At 38.1% G+C, this 27,697-nt stretch overlaps 1 protein-coding gene across 1 annotated transcript; it reads right to left on the reverse strand.

The window, feature by feature from the left end:
* KDM1B (lysine demethylase 1B) lies at positions 1-27,558 on the reverse strand. The gene is made up of 22 exons (XM_058029035.1): positions 27,474-27,558; positions 27,234-27,292; positions 24,684-24,786; positions 23,699-23,823; positions 21,786-21,875; positions 20,889-21,000; positions 20,062-20,178; positions 19,052-19,090; positions 17,735-17,939; positions 16,458-16,642; positions 15,382-15,558; positions 14,417-14,491; positions 13,717-13,854; positions 12,093-12,264; positions 11,144-11,271; positions 9,575-9,706; positions 9,108-9,182; positions 8,106-8,222; positions 7,129-7,254; positions 5,542-5,664; positions 3,444-3,596; positions 1-2,875 (listed from the first exon to the last, which is right to left on the reverse strand). The coding sequence occupies exons 3-22, from the start codon at positions 24,771-24,773 to the stop codon at positions 2,792-2,794; spliced, it is 2,463 nt and encodes an 820-aa protein (XP_057885018.1). The 5' UTR covers positions 24,774-24,786; positions 27,234-27,292; positions 27,474-27,558; the 3' UTR covers positions 1-2,791.
* Between the last annotated feature and the right edge of the window lie 139 nt (positions 27,559-27,697).

Raw genomic sequence — 27,697 nt, forward strand, 5'->3', positions numbered from 1 at the left:
TCCCATGGATACTTTCCAGTTTTATTCTGCTGCCATAACATAGTCACACAGAAGAACTGAAGTGTAACAGGTCATGCTCTGCATTCAAATCTTTTTAATAACATTTAAACAAACCTACTGAAAGAAAACATTCCCCAGTTCTTTATTTGAGGGAATAAATTAAACACAAAAGAAAAAATACATACATGCTTGAAATAAATTTTAACATAGATATTAAAAAAATTTTGGGCAACATTAAAGAATGAAGTCTCAGAACCAGCCTGATGTTCTTACATATTTCAAATGAACGTAAATTAAAATGGAATATACTTATTTACTCCTCAAACTTTAGTGCAGCACAAACAAAACAATATACAATTAGTAGACTAGGCCATTGGTAAATTTACCATTTTTAATCTGTTTTTCTAATTCTGTAAGCACGCATCATCTAAAGCCAAATGTGATAGTATTTCTTCATGTCCATCTCTCTTCCCTCAAATACAGCATTTATCTTGCTGCCAAGATGTAGCCAAATTGAAACCCCAAGTACAAATTAACAGAATGACATCAAGCATGTTCATACAGATTTTGAACTGGAGAAATGGATGCCGAGCTAAACTTTCCAGACCATTCCTATCTGAAATGTGACATGTTTGTATCTGTTACTAAGCTGACTGAAATTTTTAAGCATGGTTAGCTAAAGCAGCCATTGAATATAAGGTTTGGGCTTATAGTAATTAGCTTTTTTTCCCACCACCAGAAGCTTCTCTCCTAATAATTTGTCATACATGATAACGTGGGAAAGAAACTTGGAACTCAAACATACATAGCTCTCAATCTTTGCTAGTTATGCCATAAGTTGGCCTGTAATATATGAAATTAACAAAGTGCAAATGACTGCCAAAAGCAAAATTTGATGTCCTGATTGTTTTTTATCATCAGAAGGCTTTGTCTTGCTTCTTGCAGCCTTCAAATTGCAATTTAATAATTGGAAATACTTTAAAACTGTACATACCAGTATTTATGTAGAGGAAAATTATGAACAGTTACACTCTTCCTATTAGTCCATATAACTCAGCTTTAAGAAGCAGAACAGAATATATATCTGAAAAACATCTAGTTATATAAACATCTTCACCTTGTAAATTAGAGATTAAATAAAGGGTTTTAACAATATCATACCTACTCTAAAAACAAAATACTACATATTTGAAAAGCAGAATTGCATTTATTCAGTAGGACCCTGCTGGTGTTCAAAGCCAGGTTGAACAAGGCCTTGAGCAACCTGGTCTAGTATGAGGTGTCCCTGCCCATGGCAGGGGGCATTGGGACTAGATGATTGCTAAGGTCCATTCCAACCCCTTAACATCCTATGATTTTTCTTAAGGTTGCCTGTTGTTTATTTCCAAGGATGCAGCTTTAAGGAAATAAGTGCTGTATCATTCTTAGATGGAGGGATTGATAAAAGAGAAAATGCATGAGCATGGGGCAGGATAGAGTAAGTGCTTATGTTCATTTCAGAAATCATGACATCTATGCAGCCAAGTTACAGAGAAGGTGTCGGGGAAGAGATCTAAAAGTGGATTTTAATATTTTTTTCATTAATACCAATATAGTGGAATAGTATTACAATAGGTATCCCAGTTACATCTCTCTTATTTCTCTTGAAAAATATTTTCCTCTCTGTCCCATGAAAAAGCTACTAGATAGATGTCCAGCTGTTACTGAATTAGTATCTCAAGTTGTTTTTAATAATACTTTCATAATAAAAGAAAAAAAAACTTCAAGTCAAAGTGCAAGCCACCTTGTTTCAGCCCTTCATAAGAATGCTAATATTTTTCCTCATTCATCTTCATAATTTTTAATATAAAACTTCAATGAGATATTAGGAACTTACAGTCCTGCATCCCTCACTGTACAGTCAAATCAGCAGATACTTCCTCTATTCAGCCCAAATGAATCTGGAAGTTTCTTTTCAAAATAATCATAGCAACATGGTATTTTTAAGCTGTCCTGTTTCTACAGAAGCAATGAGCAAATCTAAACTCTTAGCCTATTATTGTAACAAGAATTTCTCTGAAATATCTCTGCTACTTATTCAAAGTTTTTTAAAGTAAACTAGAAGTTAATTTTTCAAGTTTTGATCAGCTACAATAACCTTTCTATGATTGCACTGTAAACTGTTCCAGCTTTCTTATTTAAAGGAACAAACTTCATATCCCAAAGCCCGCTTAGTGGATGCTAAGAATATGAAAAAATGTTATAGAAAAGGTTACTGATTGCAAGTGGGAAAAGTGATAGTTGAGTTCCTTCCTACATTAATCCTAGATTTTTTCTAGGCTATTCAGGCTCTTGGAAGCCAGTTTGAACTCCTATGAGCATAATCAACCTGAGAAGCACAGTTAGTGGAAAATTCCCATATCATTACTAACTGCCAGCATTTTTAATGCTGTATGTTAACTTAGTCTAGTTTTAATCTGACCTTCTGAAATGAAGGTTCACAATAGCATGACTTGAGCCATACAGAAGAGGACTCTTGACAAAAGTTCTCTTATTTAAGCTGTGGCTGATGATTCCAATGTCACTCCTGCGAGTAATACCTTAGCTGGAAAAAAGCCCCCAACAATATCTATCATCAGGGCCTAAAAATGGGGTGGGGGAGAAAGAGGAAGAGGAAGATGAAGACTTTATCTTCAGGTACCATATACTATTCAAGTACCACGTAGGAAAAAGGCAGCAATAGGAAACTTGAAGATAATTTTACCCACAGAAATCAATTAAAAATATGTCTATAAACACAAAATTTCAGTACTTAAAATGCTGCTATTTTGCTGGCTTCTCGAACTCCACTCAAGTAAGCTCCTGTAACGGTCTGAGGAAAGTGCCTATTTGTGGCCTGTATAAAAAAAAAAAAAACAAAAACAAAACCACAGAGAAAGAAAAAAAGTCAATTGTTTCTGAAATTGATAGTAAAAAAATTTAGTTTATAACATCATTTCTGTTTTCCTTGAGCATATACCTACATTTTTAAAAGCCATGGGAAACTCCTTAGAAAGAATATTAGAGGAAACACTCAGGATTTTTAGCAACTTCAAAACTTGCAAGCAAGTCAGCTACAAAAGCAGCAGTCTGTTCTGCTATCTGCACTTTAGTGGGGCAGGTTAAGTTCTGCCCCAGTAGAGAATGCATCCTACACCACCATGGTGCATTTGTTATGTTACCCACAAGTGGAGTAACAGACAATTTGACTAAAAATTCATTTTACTTCTGACCTGAAATATTTGGCAGACTTCCCATGCCCAGTAATAATAGGAATAGAAAGGGTTCTGTGTCAATTATTAGCATATTTATCTAACAGAATATTTAAATACTACCTCTACATTAATAGTGCTGGGTAGCAAGAGATGATCTTCCATAAGAAACTGCTCCCAGTAACTCTAATCAATGGTAACAAAGATACTTACCTCACCAGCAAAGAAAACTTTTCCTTGTATGTCTTCAGCCATCATGTCGTAAGCTTCGCCGCTGCCCCCGGTTTTCACAAAGCTGTACGCCATCTGCAGCCAAGGGTCATTGCTCCATCGGGTAACAAAAAACTTCTCTGGCTCAGGAACCTCCTGCATAACCAAAACAGAAGTTAAGCAATGCAAAGAAAAGCTCAGAATTGCACAGCTTTTTCTCAAACAGTTTCTAGTCATCTTTGGAGTATTTAGTATTATTAAGAAAAAATTTGATCACATTCCAGAATTAAATTCCTTTTTTTTTATTACAGTACTAACCACAAAAAATAATTTTGTTTGCTAGACTCGCCTGATGCCTGAAACATCACAGCTGCACTATTCTGAATGCAACAGATCTGCCTATTGTAATACACCAAGAAGTACACAAGAAAAAAACCCCTTAAAATACATATACACATACTCTTGTAAACAATTACAAAACTGATGTTGTTCAACATGTACATATGTATAATGTAAACAATTTTTGTCTTGGTTAGGCATAATGCTTGTAACATCTAGCTTGTTAAATCTCAAAATTCAATTTTCATTTTGGAGATAATTTTATCCCAATGGATCAATAAGATTATTTATCTAAGATCAGAAAATGAGCTGTCTTAAAAACTAGGTTCAGGGAGAAAACAAAAACCAGGAAGTCAGGGTCTGGCTGAACCACAAGAAGTAATACTGTGTATTCTTTGTCACATTGCAGCATGCAAATTGCACAGATTTCTGCCAAAAAGAGCCCGAGTAACACTTGTATGAAGGCTTAGTCAACTACAACTGTGTCTTACTCTGGAGGAGATCATGACAAGTAAACAGAAGCAGCTCTGCTTGCCTCTTGCACAAGGTCTGCTATCCACAGATAAATTCCATTCAGGCAGCGCATGAGAAACTCAAACTCAAGTGATCAAAACACGGAGCAGCCAAATATGCCAAGTTGTATGGATGTCCCAGAAGTAGTGCTGGTACACCCCTGAAGCTATTTTTGTCTTTGAAAAATCCCCCTGCATCGTCCTCAGGTGACTGAAATTCACAACTGCTGTAAACCATGGAGACAGCCATGAAAATCACTCTTCTGGACCAGAGTGGCACTGAAACCAAAGACCCATTTGCTGCATTTTCATGAGATCAAGATACAGGTATGTGAACTTCCAGTGCATATGGTTCTTGTAACAATAAAGCATTACTAGTGTATGTTTCTAGGAATAGTTGAGTTTTCAGATATTAAGTTCTTCCAAGATAATTAATCCTAACATTTGAACCATCAGTAAAACTTGAGAGATCACCCCTGAACACAATCATTCATGGGGATCTAACTGTTTGAAGTAAATTAATTGAGGCATTATTGTCTCTAGAGTAGAATGCAAATAACATTGCTAAGTGATAGTGTTTTGTTTGCCTAGATTTCCCTGATTTTCCAATTAGTTTTTATCCTAATGATGATCTGGGTGAAGGAAAAAAGGTAGAAATTTTTATCTAGGGTTTTTTTACATTCAGGATGTAGGGCTCTTGCTATATCGTTTTGCCCATACCTCCATCCTAAGACAGCTGAGAAAGGGTTGTTAGTTAGCAGAAGAGAAATGGATTGGATTGGTTTGGGGGTGTTGTAATTTCAGTTGCCTTGGCATGGCAGAAGGCAGAAATCAATCAAATTCATCTAGCTTAAAGATCTTACCATATATTAGAAGTGGTGATGACCAGAAAAAAAGTGACAACTAAGTAAGAAGTATGTTTTGTGTTACCTGCCTGAAGTACTGCTTTTAATTAATTTTGCTTTTTAAAAGCATTTTAAAGGATGGTAGTTCATTTCTATTTTACAGTTATATACTACTGTCCTTCAGAGAGATCTAAGGTATTTCAATATACCTTTTTCACACAAAAGACCAAAAATTGTGATTTTTAGTATGTCTCAAAGAAAACCTATGCCCTGAAACTGACAAGAAAAGAAAAATAGTTTAAAAGGTCAAAGGTCTGCCTATACATCATGAAGTACTACACTTGAAAGCTTTATTCTGGTCACAAGTTAATTCATGTCTTAATAAAAGAGGCTTGTTTCTCTTACCTGCTCCTTAAACAGCTCTCGGAGTACAGTCATGCACTGTTGCAGTACTTGTTGGTCATCTAAATTCTTAATGGCTGTCACAGCATCTCCGGTGACCACTGACATTAAAATGCTTTCTTTGCCCTAAAACAAGACCTTATTAAGTATTTCATAAACAGTCTCTTTTAATTGGTATTGTAAAGATATTTCCAGCTGCAAAAAAATTGTTGTTCTAGAGAAAAGTGGGTTTGATTCCTTGGAACAAAGGGTGCATATTCTACAGTAATTATGCTCAAATTACTACATCTTCTGATGTCTTGTTCACAAATCTGTTACAGTCAGCCCCTTTTACTACTTGCTGAATTCACTGAAAACTTCCTATCTACCTACTTAAAGGCTGTACCCTCAAAAAATTACATTAATAGCGTTATTCTTTGTGCATCCTCCTAAGCTTCAGTATTCTGCCAAACTTTCACCTCCATTTACAAAAATGTGGTGACAGAGAGTCTATTTAAATACTAGTTAGATATGTTTTTGTTTAGACCAATACTAGGTTCTTACCAGCAGATTTTGGACCAAGAAATGAAAGGTCACGTCTACTGGTATTTTCCTTCCACCTCAGGACATCTGCTACCATGAGAAGTTTTAGAGGTGAAGTGGTGAGTAGGAAGAGCCCACAGGTTCTGAGTGCCTTCAAAGCACTCTGCATCTCTTGTTCATGTGAGGGAATAATTCTTCTGTTACTGACTTTGATAACTAGTAGAGAATAGCTGTCAAGAAAATTAAGCATTATATGTAGGGTCTCTGAACAGCACCAGCACAGTGAACCTCTTGTAGCAGGAGCTTAAGAGTACTAGAGAGAAGTCATTTAAGCAAAGTTGTATACAGGCACAGATCAGGCAGTAACAGAGCACAAACATCACAGGATGGTCTCCTTTTGGAGTGAGACATCAGGTTACAAAATGGCCTTTTAATTGCTGCCAAGTAGTAAGCAGCAGCTGTTGTAAAAGTATGAAGAGGTACAACATAAATGTGTAATGTATCTGCTTGGAACTGGCAGAGAAGAGAAACGTGATGTCAATCCAGTGGTTTCAATTTGCTTTGAAATTCATGAGTATGAAACTGACCCCACAGATCTCAGTTTCAAGCAGAACTTGATGTTTGTCTTTTCTTCTGCTATTCCAAATAGTTACTCAGACTACTGCAAGCCAGTAAGCATTAGTAAGTCAGCATGATCTTTTTAACTGGATTTTTAGCTGATTTAATAGGGAAACAGAGTCCTAAACTGGAAGTGACTAGTAGCCTTTTTCCCACATTAGCAGATTTATAGTAAAGAATTACAGACTTGTCTTCGGTAGAGATTGAGAATGTACTTGCTTGTATATTAGTCTGTATCTGAACAATGGAAAACATTCCCATTTATTACAACAAAATATTGATGAACTTTATCTAGATAAATAACACTGCTTCTTCCACTACTCTGAATAGCTGCAGATGGTGGGTGGGGATGGGAAGAAGAAAAATTTTGTTGTTTAGTAATTATTGCAGCTAGATTTCAAACTGAGTTTATGAAGGGCCAAGAGAAAACACACTTGGCATATATCATACCTCTGGATCCATGTCATAGAAGACACTAAAGAGCCCACGTTGGCTGGAATTGGGTGGAACATGACCAAAAAAATCAGCTCCTTGAATTTTACTGTCCCAAAATCTATATGGAAACTGCAAGGCGATCTAGAAAGATATAGAAAAATGGAATTTAAGCATTTCATACCACAAAACTCATAACAGGATGTAGTTTATGTTCTTCTAATGTGTTTTCCTGTTTCCACTCATTTAGACACAGCTCTTCCTATGAGTGGGTCTCAACAGAGAATAAATGAACCTGTCCTCCAAGTGGGACAGGCAAAGAAAAAGAAATGCTGATGTCATAAATTGCAAATGCACAGAATATCAAATCCACAATGGAAGTAATTGTGTGAACTGCTCAAGTAATTCAGCAGATTTTTTTTTAAACCTAATGTATAACTTAAATGAGTGGCATCCTCTATTTAGAGTTTCTTAATCTTGTCTTTAAATTTCAACACTGTCATAATCCTGTTTCTGGCATTACTTTGTTACTGTTTTGTTCTAAGCACACATCTTACAGGGGAGCTATTCAGGAGAGGATGTGTTTTTGTATTGGGAAAGGGTAGGAGATTTTTCACTGGTCCAACACACAACTTTCAGTATTCTTTGCAAATACTTTATGAATTTACTGGGTTAAAATGACCTGAAATAAACACATTACTGGAATTCTGAAAGACCAAGACCATTGTGAATCAAAATTAATAACAAAATATTTAAGCCATGAAATTCTTCTGTGAACAGTTTCTTTAAAAACCCCATTAAGTTGTGAAACCTAAGAAACAGAAATACACATGATCCCCAATAACATTTTGCTCTCCTGGGCTACTGTATACAAGTAAAACAAAAATGTATGTTTATGCATCGTAAACCCTGATAAATACACTGCAAAAGCAACAGGGACAAAACAGCCAATGTTTCTTTGAAAAGAAGATTAAAGATAATATGAAATCACTTACTTTCTCAATGACTCCTGCTCCCAAACTATTAATGGCTTTAATTTTTTTTTCTGACAGTGGAGGATTAAACTGAATGGCATTTTTCTGAAGAAGGGCCAGTGGTACAGTCACTAATACCTGAAAGAAATAGCTACAGTCACAACAGTACCAAAACCTGAATGCAGTACTTAAGCCTCACAACACCCTCCTAACTATCTTGGATTATGCTAGTAGGATGCAGCATAATGAGCCAGACATTTCTAGATTAGTGTCTGGTTTTAGTTCCCATTAATGGGAAACACATGCCTTACATTCAGGTGAGAACAGAACCCACAGTTCACTGATTTTAAGTCATAGTCTGATGAACTGCTTGTATCACAGTGGCTAACCATGCCACCAATACTTTAGTAAATTATAGTCAATGGTTCTCAGATTAACTAAACTGTCTGTTTGAAATGAGAGATAGAAAGTCAGTGATTTGGTTTGAATTTAATTCCTTCAGAGATTCCTTCTCTTTAAAACACACTCAGTAACACTGTTGATGTCAATCTAATCCAATCTTTATCAAGTGTATGTATCATTTTAAAAATTACTGAAAGCTAAACTACTGAGCATGAAGAAGGTGGGGATACAAGGAGTAAGAGAGACTGAGAAATAGGGGTTGTCAAATCCTGGAAATTTTAACATGATACACATAGCTAACGGGGGTAAAGCTGAGCAGGGAATGGAACTAGATAACATAAATGTCACTTCAAAGACCAGAAAAAAATCTATTTGCTTCACATTTTTAGTACTACCCTTTATAGTCCTTAGTTTTTCAAGTCAACTCATACTGAAATCTCAGGCATGCTCACCAAAAATGGGGCTCTAGGACACCCAAATAAAGGCCACTAAAATACATGAGTATTCATCTTTGAATAGGGAAAAAATGGACTAAGTAGTATTCTGAGAGAAAGAAAAGGAAAAAAAAGGACATGTACTGTGTGTTCTCTAAAATTCTTAGTCTTGAAATATACTTGGTACCTTTTGTGTTGTCCACACTGTTCCATCTGCAGTAGTGACCTGCACTTCTTCACCAGAATAGTCAATACTCTGAACCTATTGAAAGACACATTGAGAGAGTGTACTACAAAATGTACATATGCAATGCAACTTCCAGCAAGAATAGCTAAAATAGCACTTGTCAGCAATCTAGAAAGTGATTAACACAAATTTCCAGAGAAATTCTGAAAGACAAAAAATAGCCTTCATGAAGCTGAAAAAGAAAAATCATCATGATTCTAACATGTAAGACCATATAATAATATTTAGGTACTGACAGTCCTCAGAGAGAATTTCAGAAATGTTGAAATTGTCCTCTTGGTTCTTTTTAAAGACAAGTTGAAACAGTCACAGGCACAGATTGACCTGGTCCCAAAGAATACAAATACATGACTGGGTGTTTCAAAGCCATCCAAGCCAGGCACTGCATCCATGTTTTCCAGACTCACTGGGAAATTCAGCCGGATGTCCAGCCCTTCTGCCAACTTGTCAATCACAGTTGAATATCCCACAGTTAGAAGAGTGTGATCTCCAGCAAACTGGGCAAAAAATTCATTGTGGTCCCATGAGCGTGCAGATACCTGTGGACAGAACATACCTGGCTGTTTCTACTGGTGAGGGAACATGGGTACTATGAAAAGTTCCACACTTTAGAAGAAGTCACCTTAATCCCTTTGCAACTGGGAAAAAAAAAAAAAAGTGTATCACCAGAATTTATGGTGATATAAAATCAGAATGCTTATTTACCTAATGCTAGTATATAACATATAAATTGCTGGATTAAGAAAAGGCATAACATGGGTTGGTCACTAGCAGGGAATTTATGGTTCTGCTTAGTAGAGAAAACAAGGAAAATAGTACAAAAAGCCAGGTGAATTGCAGTGTATTTATTTCAGTTGACTGTATCTAGCCAAGTAATCAGATTTTACAGCCTTAGGACTTCATATAAAAGTGGAAAGAGCTTATTTCCCAACACAAAGAGGAAAATAAGACACAAAAAAAAACCCCCAACTCAATGGAATTTTTCTGTCACTTTGGAGGTTGTTCCATGACACCTTTCATTGACCTTGTCCTCCCGCCCCTGCAATCTTATAGTTAATAAAACAGTAGTATTTGCACTAAGCAATTGCCACTTAGCAGTGAAAAATCTGAAACAATTCTCAAACTACTATTCAGATGCCAATTCCTATCATTGCAGATGCATAAAATCGATCATGTTTTGATTTCAAAATTGAAGGTAAGGTAGATTTTTGCATCTTTCTTAATTCCCCTGGGCACTCATGGAATATGAAAATTCAACCTATCAAAATATTTTCCAGTGACTGCTCTGGTACAGCATTGTCTTGTAGATTTGTAGATGTTCTTGTGTGCTTCTCACTTCAGATTTGTGCATCTGCAGGTATCAGTCAGCTGTCCCACTGCTGTAGTACAATTGACACTAAATGTCTTTAAATGTAGCAACAGGACCAAGTGAACAATGCACTGCCAACAACATGATACTTTTGTATTTCCTGAAGCTGCTTGGCTGAAACTGAAGTCAGGAGGGCAGCCAAGAGAGTACCTAGGAGTGGTGATCTGGGGCTCACCACCAGCAGGTTGGAACGCTTCAGGAGTCAAATGCCTTTATTCTCAAGATACATAGCAGGGTAGAGAAATACCTCAGTTTCTAAACAGAGCTGAGAAGCAGAAGTCACACCCAGCATCTGAGGAGGACTAACTCTCCTGTGAATCCTCTCATCTCAGCAAAATGCCCAGCTCCCTTCTAACCATCTACTCTCAACTTCTACTTAAAGAGCATCTCGCTGGAAGCACATCAGGAGCTCCCATCGGATTAAATCAGGCAGTGTTGGAGTCAGTGTCTCAGTGCTTTCAAACAACAGGTTATGGGTGTAGGAACAGTCAGGATAGCTGATTCTTCCTCTAGGGCCAAGGAATGGATCAGGTGATTTCTCAATGTTACTTCTGACTCTGTCTTCTGTGAAGCTCAGTCACTTCAGAACACAGCTGTCAAAACCCACCTGAGAGAGATTGCTGCCGCAGGCATATTCCAAATTACTGAGATGGAACTGCAGTACTTTTTCTTCCAGCTCACTGAACTGGATACCAGACTCCTGAATAAAGGCTTTATATATCTCTTGTATTTTTTCTGTAAAAGAACACATTTAAAATAAGAATATATGACAATTTGTCAGAAGTGCTACTGCATTTCAACATGCTCTTCCCTGGATCACAAGATGTTCATGCTTATTGCTAATTTGTACCAAGATGTTTTTCTTCTCATAGAAAAAAAAGAAAAACTAAACCACAAGATCTTTTCACTGATAGAGTATAACTTTGTTCTTTACTCACAGGTTTCTGGGTGAAAAAGGAGAGAAATTAATTGTTTAGCTATCATCAATGTAGAGTTGAAGATTTCAGGTAAAATACACTTTAAGATAATGGAGGATCCTTGCAAATAAATCCTGATTAATTATTACAAAATCAAAGAACTGCGAAATTTGATCTAGGGCTGACTGAAGAACATAGGAGTTACTAATTCTGTCTTACAGAATCCATGCTGAAGAGATTTGGGAGGCAGACACTTCTGAGCACTTTATTTTTTGCTGTTGAGTTTGCAAGCTGTGAGTGTGGTGGGAGGCGTTACCAATGGAGATGGGACTATTCTTGCCAGCAGAAGGCTTTGATCAGGCTCTTTTTTAGGCAGATTAGTCAAAAGTATAAGAGCTATGTCTAGCATGGCCTGCTTCAGCCAGAAGCAACTCTTTGGAACTGCTAGTGAAACTAGTTATACTGAATACTGAAAAAGCTACCTCATGAAAACAAGATACAATATCAGAAATACTTATTGGATTTAAGATCAGATGGACAGCCACAGACTTCTAAACATATCTGATGTAAGAACCAATTTAATATAGAACTTTATGAACACAGCCAACATCTTCACTTTGCAATACATGTCTCACTTACCACCAAGAGGAACATCTTGATGTTGGGTTTTATCTTTTCTCCACTCAGAGACAACATCTAGGATGGCATTGAAATGGAAGTCCATACGTTTATCAATAGTGGGATCTGTTATCCTTCCACCTTCCTGGATCAAGTCACATTTCTCCCCTAGTTTGTGCATTTTAATGCCAAGCTTAAGAAAAAGACATTTTATTGCTTTTTTAAGTATGGAAAACTACAGCACCCACTCAAAGTTACTTAACCTAAGGTGAGTGCCTCATATTTAAGTGATAACATTTAAAAACCATCAACATCATTAGTCAGAGTAACTCTTGCTTCAAACTTGAATATCAACAATCCTTCTATCTGTTAATTGTCCACAAATTGTTTTTCCCACTTTTCCATCCTTTCCTTTATTGGGGATTCACAGAAACTTTCTCTGGAACTTTCCAGTCAGGCAAGGGAAAGTTGCAGTACAGAAATTTAGTCTGGTAAACAAACATGATGAACCAGTCTCCTTTATTTCTACCTCAATTTATTTTCTAAGTCACTATTAGAATCAGTTACTTTCTACAACTTTCTGGTGTCTGAGGCCCAAACAGTTCGCTGAATTCAGGAATTGACAGGATATTGCTTGCCAGTTAATCACCAATGTTATTAACAACCAAGCAAAGAAAGAAATTATTTGGAATTAAACCTTGCTTTGCTTGTCCAACCTGCATTGAAAACACAACAGAGCTAAATTCAAATAAAGATGGTTTTGCATTCTACAGAGTCAACCCAGAAAAAATAGCACAAATACAGTGCTAATTTCTTTCAAGGGGCTTTTTACTTAGGACATGCTCCAGTGCTTTTCACATATCCTCACATCTCTCTAGGCTGTTGGTCACCACTGCAGATCTTAAGATACAGCTGAACTTTCAATGAAAAATTACATTAAATGACCACAAAGGGATGAGTATCTGAAGTGTATCCAGAAGTCATTGTTCCCCATTTCATAAATAAAACATGATTTTTTAAAAAAACACAGAATTTCTTCATGGCACGACAGGGCATTAAACAATGAAAATGGCATGGGCTGGATTTGCACGTGTCTCTGAGGAAAACCCATACTCAGATTCCACATGGAGAAATTCAGATTTCTACCTCCAAAAAACCAAACCAGTAAGTAGTAAAAATTTTTAAAGAAATTGAACTGCAGCATGTTTGCATCAGTAGCAATTTAGTTGTTAGACATGTTGATCTTAACTAGAGCAGAATTTGACTAGAAATATCAAGAGGCAGTAAAGGCAAATCCATCACAAAAGCAGTAGCCTCCCCCAGTAAAGCCTTTCTCAGCTCTAAAGAAAGCTGCTGGGGACCTTCCATGTTACTACCTGTAGAAAAGAGGAAAAAAGTGGTTTCTTCTGGTTCTGAAGCTGGAGCCACCTTGCTTTTTTTACATAATGTGCCTGAAACCATTCTAGAGCCCTTCTCTGTTCCCAGCTGTTATCAAAGACATATTAGCAACATGGGGTTTACTGACAATGCAGAACGGGATTTTAATCATGTCACAAGAAAAGCACTCCCACCCTTACCCAGCCATCTGAGCCTGGCTTTAACAAGTTTTTCACTAGTGATAATCATGACCACTGCAGGAACCCACTTGCTCACACATTAGTGCCATTGGGTTGTTGACACATCCATTGACGATTTGTGCGCCTCTTCCAACAGTGACTCCTGTGAACGTCTTGTCGTCCCACACTCGGCCACCAATTCTGTCCTTAGCTTCTAAAACAATGACCTGTGGCAAAATGCAACTTAGTAAATTGCAAGATTTAATTCTATTAAACATATCTGTTCAACTCCAGAGCAAAGGAGAAAACAAAACACAAAAAAAACCCCCTGAGCAATCCAGCAATGTTAGCAATCTAAACACTTTTTTCATTTCTGTATTATTTGTAGCTAATTTATGCATTTAAATCATCTTAGAAAAGTTACACTTTGGGATATACACATATAAATATAACTGTTACTTTAGAAACAAGCCAGACAAAAATAAGCCTTCTTTTTAAAAAAGCCGAAGATTTATTCTGGAAATCCCAAAATTGGAATTTCAGGCATGCTGCAGGCTATTGAACACAATGATCTGTGTGCAATGTCTGTACAAAATCTATGCTGCATGCTGTTTAATTTTAGATACAAATAAATGCTCGTTTTAAACAGCAGGTTTACTCAGTAAAACCCCAGATTAATCAGGGTGCATACATGTTTGTAACAAGAATGTAGGCTTTTTCTTTTTGATGAACACTTTTCAAAGAGAGCAAGTCTGATTTCTTAATGTAATGTACTCTAAAGTTTCTTACCTTAATTCCAAAGTTGTGCAGTTGCCGGGCTGCTGCTAATCCTGCTGCACCAGCCCCAACAATAATGACAGATTTCTAAAAAATATTAAAGTATTTAAATAAAAATAGTTAGAAATAAAATAGAAATTATAATTTCACTCTCATTTGCTAAAGGTAAAAATGTTTGTAGAAGTCTAGGCTCTTTTGTCATCTAAAGTAATCTGTGATAATTTTTAAAGATGACAGTGCATTTAATATAGAAAAAAGAGCAGTGGTAGCTTTGAAAATAGTTAAAGTTTTTAAGGACTTCAAAAGAAGATGCCTCAAGTTTTTTTAACAGAAAGAGCTGAAGCAACAAAAAGTAACAAAAGTAGGACTTGAATTTATCAGACAAGAAGCATATTTCCCTTGTAAATATTTCAATCATAGATTGAGTTGACCAGTAAAAACTATTTTATAAATGAAAAACATCTAGAAATACGGTTTCCAAACATTACAATTTCTAGAAGATATCCTGTTACAGAATACAGTAATTTAATAAGCTTTGGGTGCTATCTAACAACTTTCTAGTCATAAACATGTTCCCTCTTAATCACAGTTCTTGCACACCAACCTGGAATAGCAGTTTCCTCACCTATGGAAGCAGAGGTGTATTATAGGAGACGGAAAACCTGTATATTTTTCACACAGTTCCCATCCATTTGAACAGCACATGGGAAGCACAAACCCATGGGAATGAATTCCATAGATTTTAGTGGGAAAAAATCTTTTTTGGAAAGAGTCTCATTGATGTAGTTACCATACCCATTGAAGGTATAAAAAAACAATGTTAAAAACTTTCCATATATTAGCTTTTAGATGTAATTTTACCTATCATTCCATCCATTTATGTAAATGAGCCAAAAATCCAGAACCAAAAAAAATTATTGCATGCACCATGTAGTTTTATAGCACTAATGATGTAGGGATTTATCACAGCAACTTACATTGTGGTATTCCTTAGGAAGAAGGTACTGGTCAGAACTGACTGACAAAATCCCTGTATTAATTAACCCTTTCCTTGTCATAAAATACAGGATCCTCTCCATTTCCTGCACACAGCGGATCCGCACAAGCCCCCGAACAATTATATGATGGATACATTTTTGAGGGGTGAGAGCCTCCTGCAAAGGAGAAAGGAAGAATAGAAATTGTTGATTTTTGAATATTCCATTTATTCATACACTTATATCATATTTAAACTGTAAACCAAATGGTAAAAAAAATCACGCCTCAGGCTTCTGAGAGCATTTTAAAAGATTTTTTGTGGAAATTTCTTGTTAGCGAGGTTTACACAGTAAAGTAACAATTTATTAAGTAAGATTAGCATAGAATAAAACCATGTGAGTCTACAAGAGACTTTTGATAACTCCATGGTGTGTACCATTAGTACAGGAATGGTATTGAAATGGATTCTGATTTACAAAATGAATCTACATGGTGGTGATGTTCACAATGGCATTCCAGTAAAATCCATTCCAAAACAGCATTCTGAAGGAAAAGGAGATTAATATCCAAAACTTTTCACATAAATGCAGACATCCATATCAGAAAGAATTGGTATGTGAAACTTAAGGAGTTTGAATTGAAGGCAGTGCCATAGGCTTAGCCTAAATAAAAAGACAATCACTTCCCTGTTCAACAATCAGGTTAAAAAAAATCAAATAATAAAACACCACAAAACACTGTTTAGATGTCTTCAAGCATCCCTTTAAAAAGTTAATAGCTGGACAAGCACTGTAGAGTTATAATAATTTAAAAACTTTTGATTTTTACTGCAGAAGAAGCTCCTATGCAGAGAAGGGATAGAGAAAGGGGAAAAGAAGGGGGAAAAGAAGGAGGAAAAGAAGGGTCCCCAAAACCCAGCCAATCTTAGAATGGACTTTCAAAAACATGGGAGCAATTTTTCTCCCATGAAAATTCACCCCAAATATGGGTGCATAAGGAGACATCCAAGGAGTCTCCAAACCAGAAAAGCTGCTAATATTTTTAAACAAACAAATTAATTATCAGCATCTCTTACCTTGCAGTTTGTGTACCACAAAGCCAAAATCAAGTTTCTCAATGCCAGGTACATGGTAGGATCTCGTGAATATTCTGGGAACTCATAGAGCTCATCCAGTTCCATGACATCTGGCCTCACACAAAGTGCTTTCCCACATTCATTGGGCTGGTAAAAAGGCTGGAAATACTTGTTCATGCCTGCAACTGCATAAAGAACACACCAGGAATTAGTCATACTCCCTGATATCTTCATCATGTCCCTCTCCCTCTAAAACAATCCACAGACCTCACACAGATAACAAGTAAGGAAGCTTTCCAGCCCCTAGGAGCCTCCATAATGACTTCAGTTACATGGCTCTCCTCCCTCCTGCCCTCTAGGCTGTGCATTAATTATTGTCCTGCTGCCTCATGGGTACGCCTTGGACCTTTCAGAGCTGAAGTTCTGTCAAAGAAATAGTAACTTTTCATGGCACTCCAATGCCATGAGAAGTCCAACAAGGCGTAGAATCTAAATTCAAGTGTGAGTACTAGCATCACTGTACAGACTCAGGCAGTACTCTGAACTCCTTTCTTCTTCAACACCCAATACTGCCAGAGGGGGTAATAATTATTCATCTTCCACGTTCAGTATTGGTAGTTCTGTGTAATGAAGTTTTCTGTTAAGCAGCTATAACATCTGTTGAACATATGAACAGGTTTATTTTCAGCACCTAAGGAGAACAAAGCCTGCTAAGACAACACATAAGCTGAAATTTCCTCACAGCACTCTCTCTGAGATGAGGATGACAATCCTGAATTACCTTTCCCTATACCTGACCTATTCTGCCAATCTGCACTCCCAGGCTGTCACTAGCAAAAAAAAAAAGGAAACCTAAACAGAATCTGAATGCCTTAAGAAATCATTTTCTTTTCTTCAAAGCCTCAAAGATCCATGATATAAAAACTAGCAGAATCCTAGGGGTTTTTGATAAATCTTCATTTCCTTACGAATGCAAACAGTCCTTAAGTACCCGCAAGGTAATTTCTTGTTTCTGTACACAAATGACAGTGGCACACAGAAAGCCTCTGCAGTCTGTGCTTACTTCCTAAAGAAAAGCTGTAAGAAATGTATTACCTTTATCTTAGAAACAAGCAAATGGCATCAAATGACAGAGGCAGTCACACAGAGACTGTGTATTAGCACTGAGAACAGAACCAGTGTGCTGAATCAGGGGAACTAATGTGCCTAATAAACTCAGTTATAGGACAAAATGTATCACACTATTTAAGCAACAGAGCCCTGCAGATGGCCCTTACCAGTCACATTAGGCACGCTCTTTAGGTGCTCTAACTTCACAAGGTTGGATTCACCAGGTGACCGATTAGTGCTGGTACAGGATGGACTCATGCCCACGCAGTCTGGATAATATGCAGCTAGAAAGGGAGCTGCCACACTGTCTTTCAGCAAAGGAGGGAGTATGAGCATGGAGTACCACCAATGGTCTGAAACTTCAGCCACTCTCTGGCCAAGCGGAGAAGTGAAGGAAAGAGGGGAGAAGAGAACATGTCAATACTTCAAAAACGTTGGAAAATGAACCAATTTCCCCCCTCCCTCCGAAAATGAGACCAAAAAGCACTAGAAGTCCCAATGTCAGAATTGCAAGTCATAAAAACATTTTCTCTCCCTCTTTCCCCTTCTTCAGCCTGACACAGAAAACCTGTAGTATTGATCACTTCTCAGACATGGAGCTGAAACTTCACAAACTCCACACCACGCAGAAAGCAAACAATTGAGACACGCCATAACAACACATCTATGCCTTATCAGGCCCTTTATAAAACATTTACAGTCACTTATGAATCCAGAAATCTAACTGAGAACTAAGTCCACACTAACTAATTTAATTTAGATTCTGCTATCCCCATCAAAGACCTCCTAGAACCCTAAGAAGCGCTAATGATTCACCCTTAATTTAGAAGTCAGACACGCATCAGGGAAACAAAGCCACAAAGCTTCTACAAGAGTCAACAATAAGCTTGAATGTGTTCCCTGTAGAACACACAGAAGTACCTCAGGTACACTTGTGAACATGGCTTATTAAACAAAAGTTTATATGAAATCAGAAATGAAGGATGACACGATCACAAACCCCTTGAAACACCAACATACATGTCGTATGTACATTTTGTATTGCAAGGGAGAGGAGAGAAAACATGCTTAGGTGCTCTCTTGCAGTCTTCAAAAAAGTGAGACTAGCTTGACTAAAGATAGAAACCACCTGAAAGATGAGGAAATTTTAGGATGGGAAATTTTACTTGAAAGCTGGCAACTGAATACTATTTTGCCTGATCAAAAATGAGAATTAGGAGTAAACTTTGAGTCACAGGCCATGACTAAAGGATACCACAAACCACTTGAAAGCTACTTAGTATGGTAAGGGAAAAGGGGAAAAATATGAGAAAACTAAAGGCCCTAGGCTCTGTTGCAAATAGTGTTTCTCAATTTCCTGAGCAAAATGCATAAATACTGACATAATTGGTCAAAGAAGCAAAATAAAAAAGGAAATAAATATGCCATGCTTTAAGATTGCTTTCATATTGTAGGACAAATGAGGAGGGACAGCCACTACTCACCAAGTCCTCAGGCATGGAACATTGGTCTGAGCCCTCAGACTGAAAGAAAACGGAATGGTATGAGAGCTATTCTTAAGCTGTATGGAAAAAATTAAGTATAAAGCAAAATAATTTTCTATGGCATAATTCTCTAAATTAAAAAAAAAAACATTTAAAAGTGCTTAGTGTTAACCTTCTGTAGTATATATGAATGTTAAAAAAAAGAGGTAGAGAAATGTGTAGGTCAAAAACACATCACATCATAAAGCAAAAGCACTCTAAAAATGATTCACATTTGTTAAGTAAGTTTCTACTGATCAGACATTAAAATATACATCCTATTCCATAAAATGGGATAGAACACTGAAACAAATTCAGAAAAAAACAACAGAATTGTATAGAAAAATAGCCCACGTTTTTTCAGAACAACTCTTCTAGTCTAGGCTATAAAAGAGAGTTTCTTATTTATTTTAAGAGTATCTTTATCAAAGAGTTTCAAACTTAAATGCTGACTCTTCAGGTTTTCATGTGGTCACTATTTTCATGTTATGTTTTTTTATGTTATAAGTGCTATACAGATTCTATGCCACTTTAAGGACTCTTTCAAATTTCAGGAGTTATCTTCATGCCAAAGCTGAAACTTTTTATGTAAAGCTCCATTACAGACTTGATAGCAGATAGGAAAAGCACATTGAGCTTTTCAAATGCTTTCCTCAATTATGAAAAAAAGGCCACACAAAACTGAAATGAGAATTTTGGTGCATTTCTACTTTGTACATGCTGATAATAATCCCCTAGCTGAAGAATTTTACAATTGACTGTACAGACAAAGATATTTCAGATACTTTTTTCTTGACAGAAAACAAAAATTCCAAGCAGCATGTAAGCCTGTCACTGTGTAGCTCTCCAGGCCATCAGACTTTCATTTTGACATTAGAGACACTGAGCAGCAAGCAAGAAGAAATTAATTTCTGCAAACAAGAAATCCCAACTTGTTAAGTTTCAATATGAGCAAAACTGTTGTGTGTTACCTTGGTGGAATTGTTCAGTTTCATACCACATCTGTAGGTTTTTGCTATTTGTGGTGTCAGCTGGATTTCCTTTGTCAGCTGACGCCATTTACCACATTCTGGTTTTGTGCACTGCACCTACAAGTCAAAAAACAAACATGTTTTTACTTGTTGCTTGTGATTAGAGATAAGATTAATGCAACTTAAATAACCAATTAGAAAGAAGCCAGACATGGGAAAGTTGTAAAATATAATTGTTAGATATGTTCTTGTGTAATCATCATTACACAAGATCATAAGTAGTGTCTGATCTACAGAAATCTTGTACCTGTTTCTGCAAAACTGAATTTCTGCACAGAACCTAAGGCCAAAATTAATTCAATTCCCCATTACTATGGTCTTCAGTAGACTTTGCAAGCATTACTTCAAAAATATGTTCTTCATCACTTAAAGAAAAAACAAAAAAAATCTCAAACAAAATACCACTACCACCAAACTTCCTTCCACTCCCATCTTTCTTCCGGGAAATACAAAATCTGATTTCAATGTCTTTCACACTCACACTTTTCCTGCCAAATCTTATTCTACCTGAAAATCACAGCTGCTGCTTCACTGAAAAGTAACAGAAGATTGGTCTTTGTGGGGTGTGGAGAAAGTCTGCAACAGTGGAGAAAGTCTCCAACAGTGGAGAAGCTGATGAGATTTTTTTATCTTGAGCTTTTTCATAATCCTCTAATACTAGGGAAAAAAACCCACAAAAACTCAGCTGACCTGCTACTTGAACAGCAGAATATCAGAATCACATCAGAACATCACATTCCTATTAAATAAATCACCTTTCACCTTACCCAGTAAGGAAGTTGTTGATCAGCCATAAAGGCTTTTGGACTGGGCTCACTTTTACCATTGCTTGTCCAAATCCTTTTCCAGGCAGTGTATTTCTCATAACCATCTTTATGGCTAAGAAGAAAGAGAAAACAGCAAGCAGTCAGAAAATTGAATATCTAGTTCACTTCAAGCAATAGCAGTTCCTCTAAAATTAAACAGTTTTATATAAGGACAGAGAAATAAGTCTGTAGAGAGCACTCTATTTCTGCTGTTGAAAGGAGAGAATCGTGGTTCTTACGACAGCAACAAATTGCACCTTGACCATTATTTCCAGTTGCTTATGAGTGCAATTCCTGGTATCTAAGGCCTGGACTGAGTGATGGGTACTGCTGAGCACATAAGCACAGAAAAACCCGGGCAGCGCTGGATGTAACTCCCACTCAAATGGGAAGGAGCTTGGAGCTGAAAGCACTCTGTCAGCCCAACAAGAGTCTTCATGGTCACTGAACTGCAATAGTTAAACTGATTTCTAATTGCTTTTTATTGTACTGCTTTAGAGAGACAAGGTCTCCTGAATGCACAGTGTAAAGTGAACTTATAAAGGAAAACACATTTAGTCATAATTGTTCTCATAATTTAAAGTCTTCTGACATTGTTTTTAAAAAAGACAAAAGCTTCAGAATAATTGCAAATACACAAACCAGCCTGCCTAAACTAGCCAGTTTTGTTCACATTGCCCTGTTTAAGTTGATTAGTCCATACAACACCTGCAGTTTTATCATCAATGTCTAAGCCTCACTCTGACCAAAGCAAGCACAGAGGAACAGTCTTTGTATTATGTTTATATACATGATGTTTCAACAGCTGCCAAACTTTAATAAGCTCTGAAAGGACACAACCTTAATTGGTCAATCTACCTTCGGTAATAGTGGTCAAAGCATTCATTGCAGAAGTGCTCCCCACAGGACAGATGGTACCATCTAGACGTGTAGCCATTTTTTGCACATCTGTAATGCAGGAGACATAGAAATAGTTTTATAGTACATTTAGGAAAAAAGAAATCTTTCTATTGACAGTAGCACATTCTAGAAGAGGAACACAATATTCAGAACAAGCCAGGGCTTTATGTTACATTCATGAAGGCTGAGTTACACATGGCACTACAGCCATACAAATAACAATAAGGTCATTCCAATTGTCTCAAACATTTCCAGTTTCCAAACTAAGCAACACCAGATGCAAGGGAGGCAAAGAGTACACAATGTGCAGTTTTATAGTTGGTCTGGCTTTCAGCAGCCTCCCTCTAACAATGGTCAACTGAGCCTGTCTTTAGTACCCTATAAGCAGGCATTTCCTGAACATGAAACAGTGAATATGTGCTGTGACACACTAAGCGTTTTGGAAACGTGTAAGATGACAAAGCTCCTCTCCACAAGAGCTTAGAGTTCCTTTACTTTGTTGTATTTTCTTCCAATACTAGTGTAGCATTGGGAGGGATCATTTAAATTAGCATTTTTCTTGTACATGTGATCAATTGATTTATAAGTCATTACAATGTTCTGTCCCCAGAACAACTGACAAAACTGTAAAGGCAAATCTGAACACAAAACAGATGTTCCCTATTTTTTTCTCATGTACAACTTGTGATTTTAACCCAGTGAGACAAACCCTAAGGAAGCAGTTATGCATTCTCAGCATTTGTTCTTTACCAGTCTCAAAAAGAAATATCCATTACAAAGATTACATTCATCAGATAAAGCAATCATTCTTCAGTTGGAATACTCTCATTAAACTCACTGAAATTATTCAAGATAAATGCACAAAGTCAAAAGCAGTGACCTAAGCTACTGACTCAAGTAGCCATGAAATGAGCTCATCTCCCACAGATAAAGTTGAAAGTATGTACTTGGGGGGGAGGGGTGGGAAAGATGAAAATCAAAATATTAAAATAACAATTCAAGAAGATGAGTAAGCAGTATGTATTGTTTCCTAAATAAAAACTGTAGCATCACCAATGCTGATCTCACAGGTGCTCACTTCCCAGACAAGTCTCTCAGGGAACTGCCAAAACACTTGGCTTCTCTATGACAACATCCAGAATACATTGACTTCCTGCCACCAAAGAACAATCCATGGATATAACTAAATGAAACACATAGTTAGTTTTATTTATTTTTCAGTGCTATAAAGAAGGAAAGTTTGTCTCAATTATCAGGGCGGGAGGAGTGCTACATAGCTACACTGTGCCTGCTTCATAATGAGGTCCAACATGTTGCCTATTATAGGTACACCTTGCCAGTATTATGCATTCAAAACCACCAAGTCAGAATGCAAAAGCACTTGTGAAAGTGCAGAGGAAGTGTACAAGAACAAAGAGTTCAGGTAAGTATGACTATCTCTCCTAAAATTTCAAGGCTAGAATCTCGCCTCAGACTGCAAAGCATTCCAGTGAAGGAGTGGTAAAGACTTTCTACAGTAAATGATGGTTTCATTTTCCATCTTGAAAGCAAGTTTAGCTTTCTCAGATTACACTAATATGCTCTCACTTTCACAGAAGCAAGGCATGTTCCAGAAGACACCATTAATAACATAAATAAGCATATCCCAAAGACAGTCTGTATCTGAATTAGCAGCTTGCACAGGAGAAAGTTATGGACAACAGGAATAACTTGTGACATTTTCCTGGCACCTTAAGACTCCTATTAGCACTATCTTTCAATTCTCCCTCTACATTTAGGTATGAAGGGATTTTTCAGAATATAGTTAGAATCCTAAACTTCAGCTGCAGATTTAGAAAGTCCATGAAAAATGCAAATATAAAGTAACAAACCTTTCTGCTGCACTGGCAAAGCAAACGGGACACGTTGCGGTGCATCCAGCTTTTTCACACTTTCTATATTTCTTCTCTGACGCTTCATCATCATCATCTGCTGCTTCAGCTGCTTTCTTCTTCACCTAATAAAGAATAGCTGGAATCTGACCATAAACTACACAAATGCATCTTCTACAAAGCAGCATTCAGATAGTTTTGCAGCTTGTGAGTGGCATCCCATAGTTAAAACAATCCTAACGAAAATCTTTGCAGCCATTGTGAACTAGCTGCAGCATGAAACAGCTGTCAAATTAGGTCAAATTTTTCCACTAAAAAAAACCAAACAAACAAACAAAAACCTACCAAACAAAACCCTCCAAGCCCACAGTAAGACTGGAAATATCATTTATATCTAAAAATTTCTCGCCTTCATCTAATTGATGGCACTGAAGAAATGATAAGCAAAGCTTCCAGTTTAAATAGTATTTTAAGCTCCATCATGTGTTAATGAGTCAAGCCTCATGCATTCATTTTATTTCTCCTTCAGAAAATGTCCTCTTTTAAAGTACTTTTTGGTATTAATTACAAGTGGCAATCCTATCTGTGCCTCAAATAAAATATTAGGGTAGGCTTTTTTGGATACAGGCATTTTTTTGGATACAAAACTGTATACCAAATGTCTCTTCTGGGCCTCAAAGGTACTGTGAATTATGTTGTTTTAGGTCTCTGTCTGGATTGGCAGACAGCTTTGTCTGACTGTACAGAAATCTGTGATTGTATTTTTAACACATTAAGTACTTACAGGTTATATAGAGTATTTATCTTTTCTGAATATTCTTTGCAAAATGACCTGCCTATTCACGGAACTAACTCCTTCTCCTTCTCTGTGGATAAGAAGTCCCAGACCTAAGTTACCCACAAGGAAGCCCACTTTCTTTACAAATGACAACAGAAAATAAAAAATAGCAAAGTACAAACTCACGTGTTTTTAAATTATAAATACCTGTCTTCCAGAACTCCTCAGAGGAAGGTTGTCTGGAGACTGGTCTGAAGAACATGCCTTTTTCTTCGTTCGTACCCTTCCCGTTGACATTGTATTGTTAGAGCTGAAAAAAGGTAGGCAATAGTTAATTAATTTAAATTGCTTGACTTTGCAGAGCTAGTCACAGCCACTCACAATACTACTTTTCACAGAGTTACCTAGGTAAGAATCTGTTCAGCTGGACTGTTAATTCGAGAGGAAAATGGGAATGAGGCACTGGGGGAAAGGAACAATACTACTATTTTAAACTAAATTCGGCGTTAAGATTAGATCCCTGAGTACCTCTTGACAGCCTGTTCCAGATCAGCATATCCTGGATTTCAATAATCTGATTTGCATTACGTGAAGACCTGGACTGGAATTTGGGTTGGCAAAGTGAACAGACAACAGCTCAATGCTCAATGCTGATGCAAGCATTCAAATACCACTCAGAGTAACACTCATGCTGCTAACTACTGATTTATTGGCAGCAAGAGATTTGCACTGTAAAGCATTTTTCCAAACAGTGTACTGATGAGCAACCAGTTCCAAGACTTGCACAGCCTCCTATGAAAGGAACTCAGAATTTGAAATCTGGACTGCCATTATATTGCATTTGTGATTGGAATATTACAAAGTTTGTTGTTAAGTATTCCACAGGACAAAATAAAATATTTACTGCATGAGAGCACTCTGTAGCTGTCTTTGACTGCATTGGTAGGAGCACAGAATGGACCACAGTTAACCATGCAAACTGGAAACCACAGAGTGTGAGAAAGTATGATGCAGAAACATGAAAGCATATTTAAAATCAAAGGCATTCTTTTCACAGGGAGCAAAGCACAAAGACAGCCTAGAGGAAGAAGTAAATCTAAAGAGTGCTCTACAACATAGAGAAATTAAGTGGAAATTAACCCCTTGTACCACAGCACTGCATCATGAATGTTATTTTGTTGTAATAGGGATCAGTTTGTAATTATGTTTTTGGGAGGGTTTTTTTAATATATGTATGAGACTTCTCAATTCTCCCTGTTTCAGGATGCAACTTCCTTATTCAACCTGTCAGTGATGGACAAGGCAGCAGTATCTTTGTTCAGAAATTCTGTTAAAAATCAAGGTAAAAAGAGGAGAGTGGGAATTTTTACAAAATTTTCTATTAAGCTGACTCAAGTGAAGTAAGCTAGTGCTTCATTTTCCTCTCAAGATAGGAGAAATTATTTGTGAGAGAAAGACAAATCACATGAGGGTATCCACACATGAGAAAAATTAGTCCAAACAACCCAATATAAATTTACACTTTGTTTCTTGTATGTATCGCCTCCAATTACAACTAGCCAGAGGTAGGAAAAAAGTTATTTACTCAATCTGTATTGGTCTCTGGAAAAAAAAAAAAGAAAATTAGCATCACTTCACTGTAACTTACCACTGTATGGGGGTGGATGAGTTTGGAGAGTAAAGAAAACCAACCAGTTTCATTTACATGAGATTTCCCTACACTGCTGCATGACGCCCCAGAAAATGGTGGCTTTTTCCCCTAGAGCTTTTTTTATGTATCAGTGGCACAACAGTATCGCTCTGTGTCACCTAGCCTTCTCATGGTAGATAATTGTTCTGACATGCCATGGTCCTTACAGTCGGAAGCTTCCAACCGAGGAAGGAGTAGCGAGCAAGGCACCAGGCGACTCATTGTGGTGACCATCAGGTGATCACAGTCTGCTGCTGCTGCTGCTGTGGGGCCCTTTTATCCAAGAAGGTAAAAGAACATGTGAATTTTGCATTATGTAGGTGAGGAGTAGAAAAAGTGTCAATCACTAGGAAGTTTGGTAAAAATATTTCAGATTCAGAGAGGCTGCCCGTTTTGAAAGACAGAGGTCAGTTGTACAGAATTGCAGGCATATCTTTGCTATTACCCCTTCAATAGGGGTAAGAGGGAGTTGGGGAGGAGAAAAAGATCAGATGTATGATACTTTGTGCCCACTTCCCCTGACAAACCAAAAAACACCCTCCCAAAAAACCACAAATTTTTATAGAACAAACAAACATGGCTTACTCTACGAAGCTTTACATGACTTTGCATCCTATCCTGTAGACATCTTAATGGCTGAGAAAATAAGCCCTTTAAAAGGAGAGGGATGCATAATGCGTGAATGTCACATTCAATAACGTTTCATCCGTCTGTAATGCGTGGCCTATATCTGAAAGCTTTGTGGGGTTTACCAGCACAGTCGGCAGCGAGTTTGTCATTGGGGAAGAGAAAAAAAATTAAGAAAAGAAACAACACAAGACACACGCTGTCAGAGACAGGGAGGAAGCGAGAGCAGCCCGATTAACACGGCGAGTGCACACACCTCTAAAACTCAGCCCGAGTCGAGCGGAGGCGCCCAGCCCCGCCGGCCGCGGCAGTGACAGCTGGCGGCGGGAGGGCGGGTGGGGGTCCCGAGGGACAGCCCGGGCAGGGGAGCCCCCGCGGCTGGGCTGCCCCGGAGCCGGGCGGGGGCGGTGCCGCCGGCGGGGCAGGCGCCTGGCACTCACCTCGGGGCCGGGTCACTCGTGTCCACATTCACGCGTGTCCGCGCCGCCTCCTGCTAGAGCTGCAACGGGAAAAAAGGGTGGAGAAGGGGGAAGGAAGGGAGGGAGTGAGAAAGAGACGGGGGAAGGAAGAGTGAAGCGGGGAGGTGAGGACGGGGGCAGCGCTGGCACCTGCCCCGCCAGCCCAGGGAGGAACAAGCGGCCCCGCGGCGGGCGCTGCAGCTGAGGGAGGGAGTCACTCACCACCGCCGCCGCCATCCCCACCGCCATCCTCCTCCTCCCCGGTGCCGTGCACCCTCAGCCCGCCTCCTCCTGCCGCTGCTTCCGCTCTCCGCGGTGCGTAGCGAGGGGGCGGGCGGGGAGGCACCGCCCCGGCCCCGCCGCCCTCACGGGACCCGCGGCCGTGCAGGTACCGCGGCTGCCGCGGCCCGGGCGGGGGTGCTGAGCGGGGCGGCGGCGCTGAGCCA

Source organism: Melospiza georgiana, chromosome 1 (genome assembly GCF_028018845.1).
Source record: "Melospiza georgiana isolate bMelGeo1 chromosome 1, bMelGeo1.pri, whole genome shotgun sequence".
Lineage (NCBI taxonomy): Eukaryota > Metazoa > Chordata > Aves > Passeriformes > Passerellidae > Melospiza > Melospiza georgiana.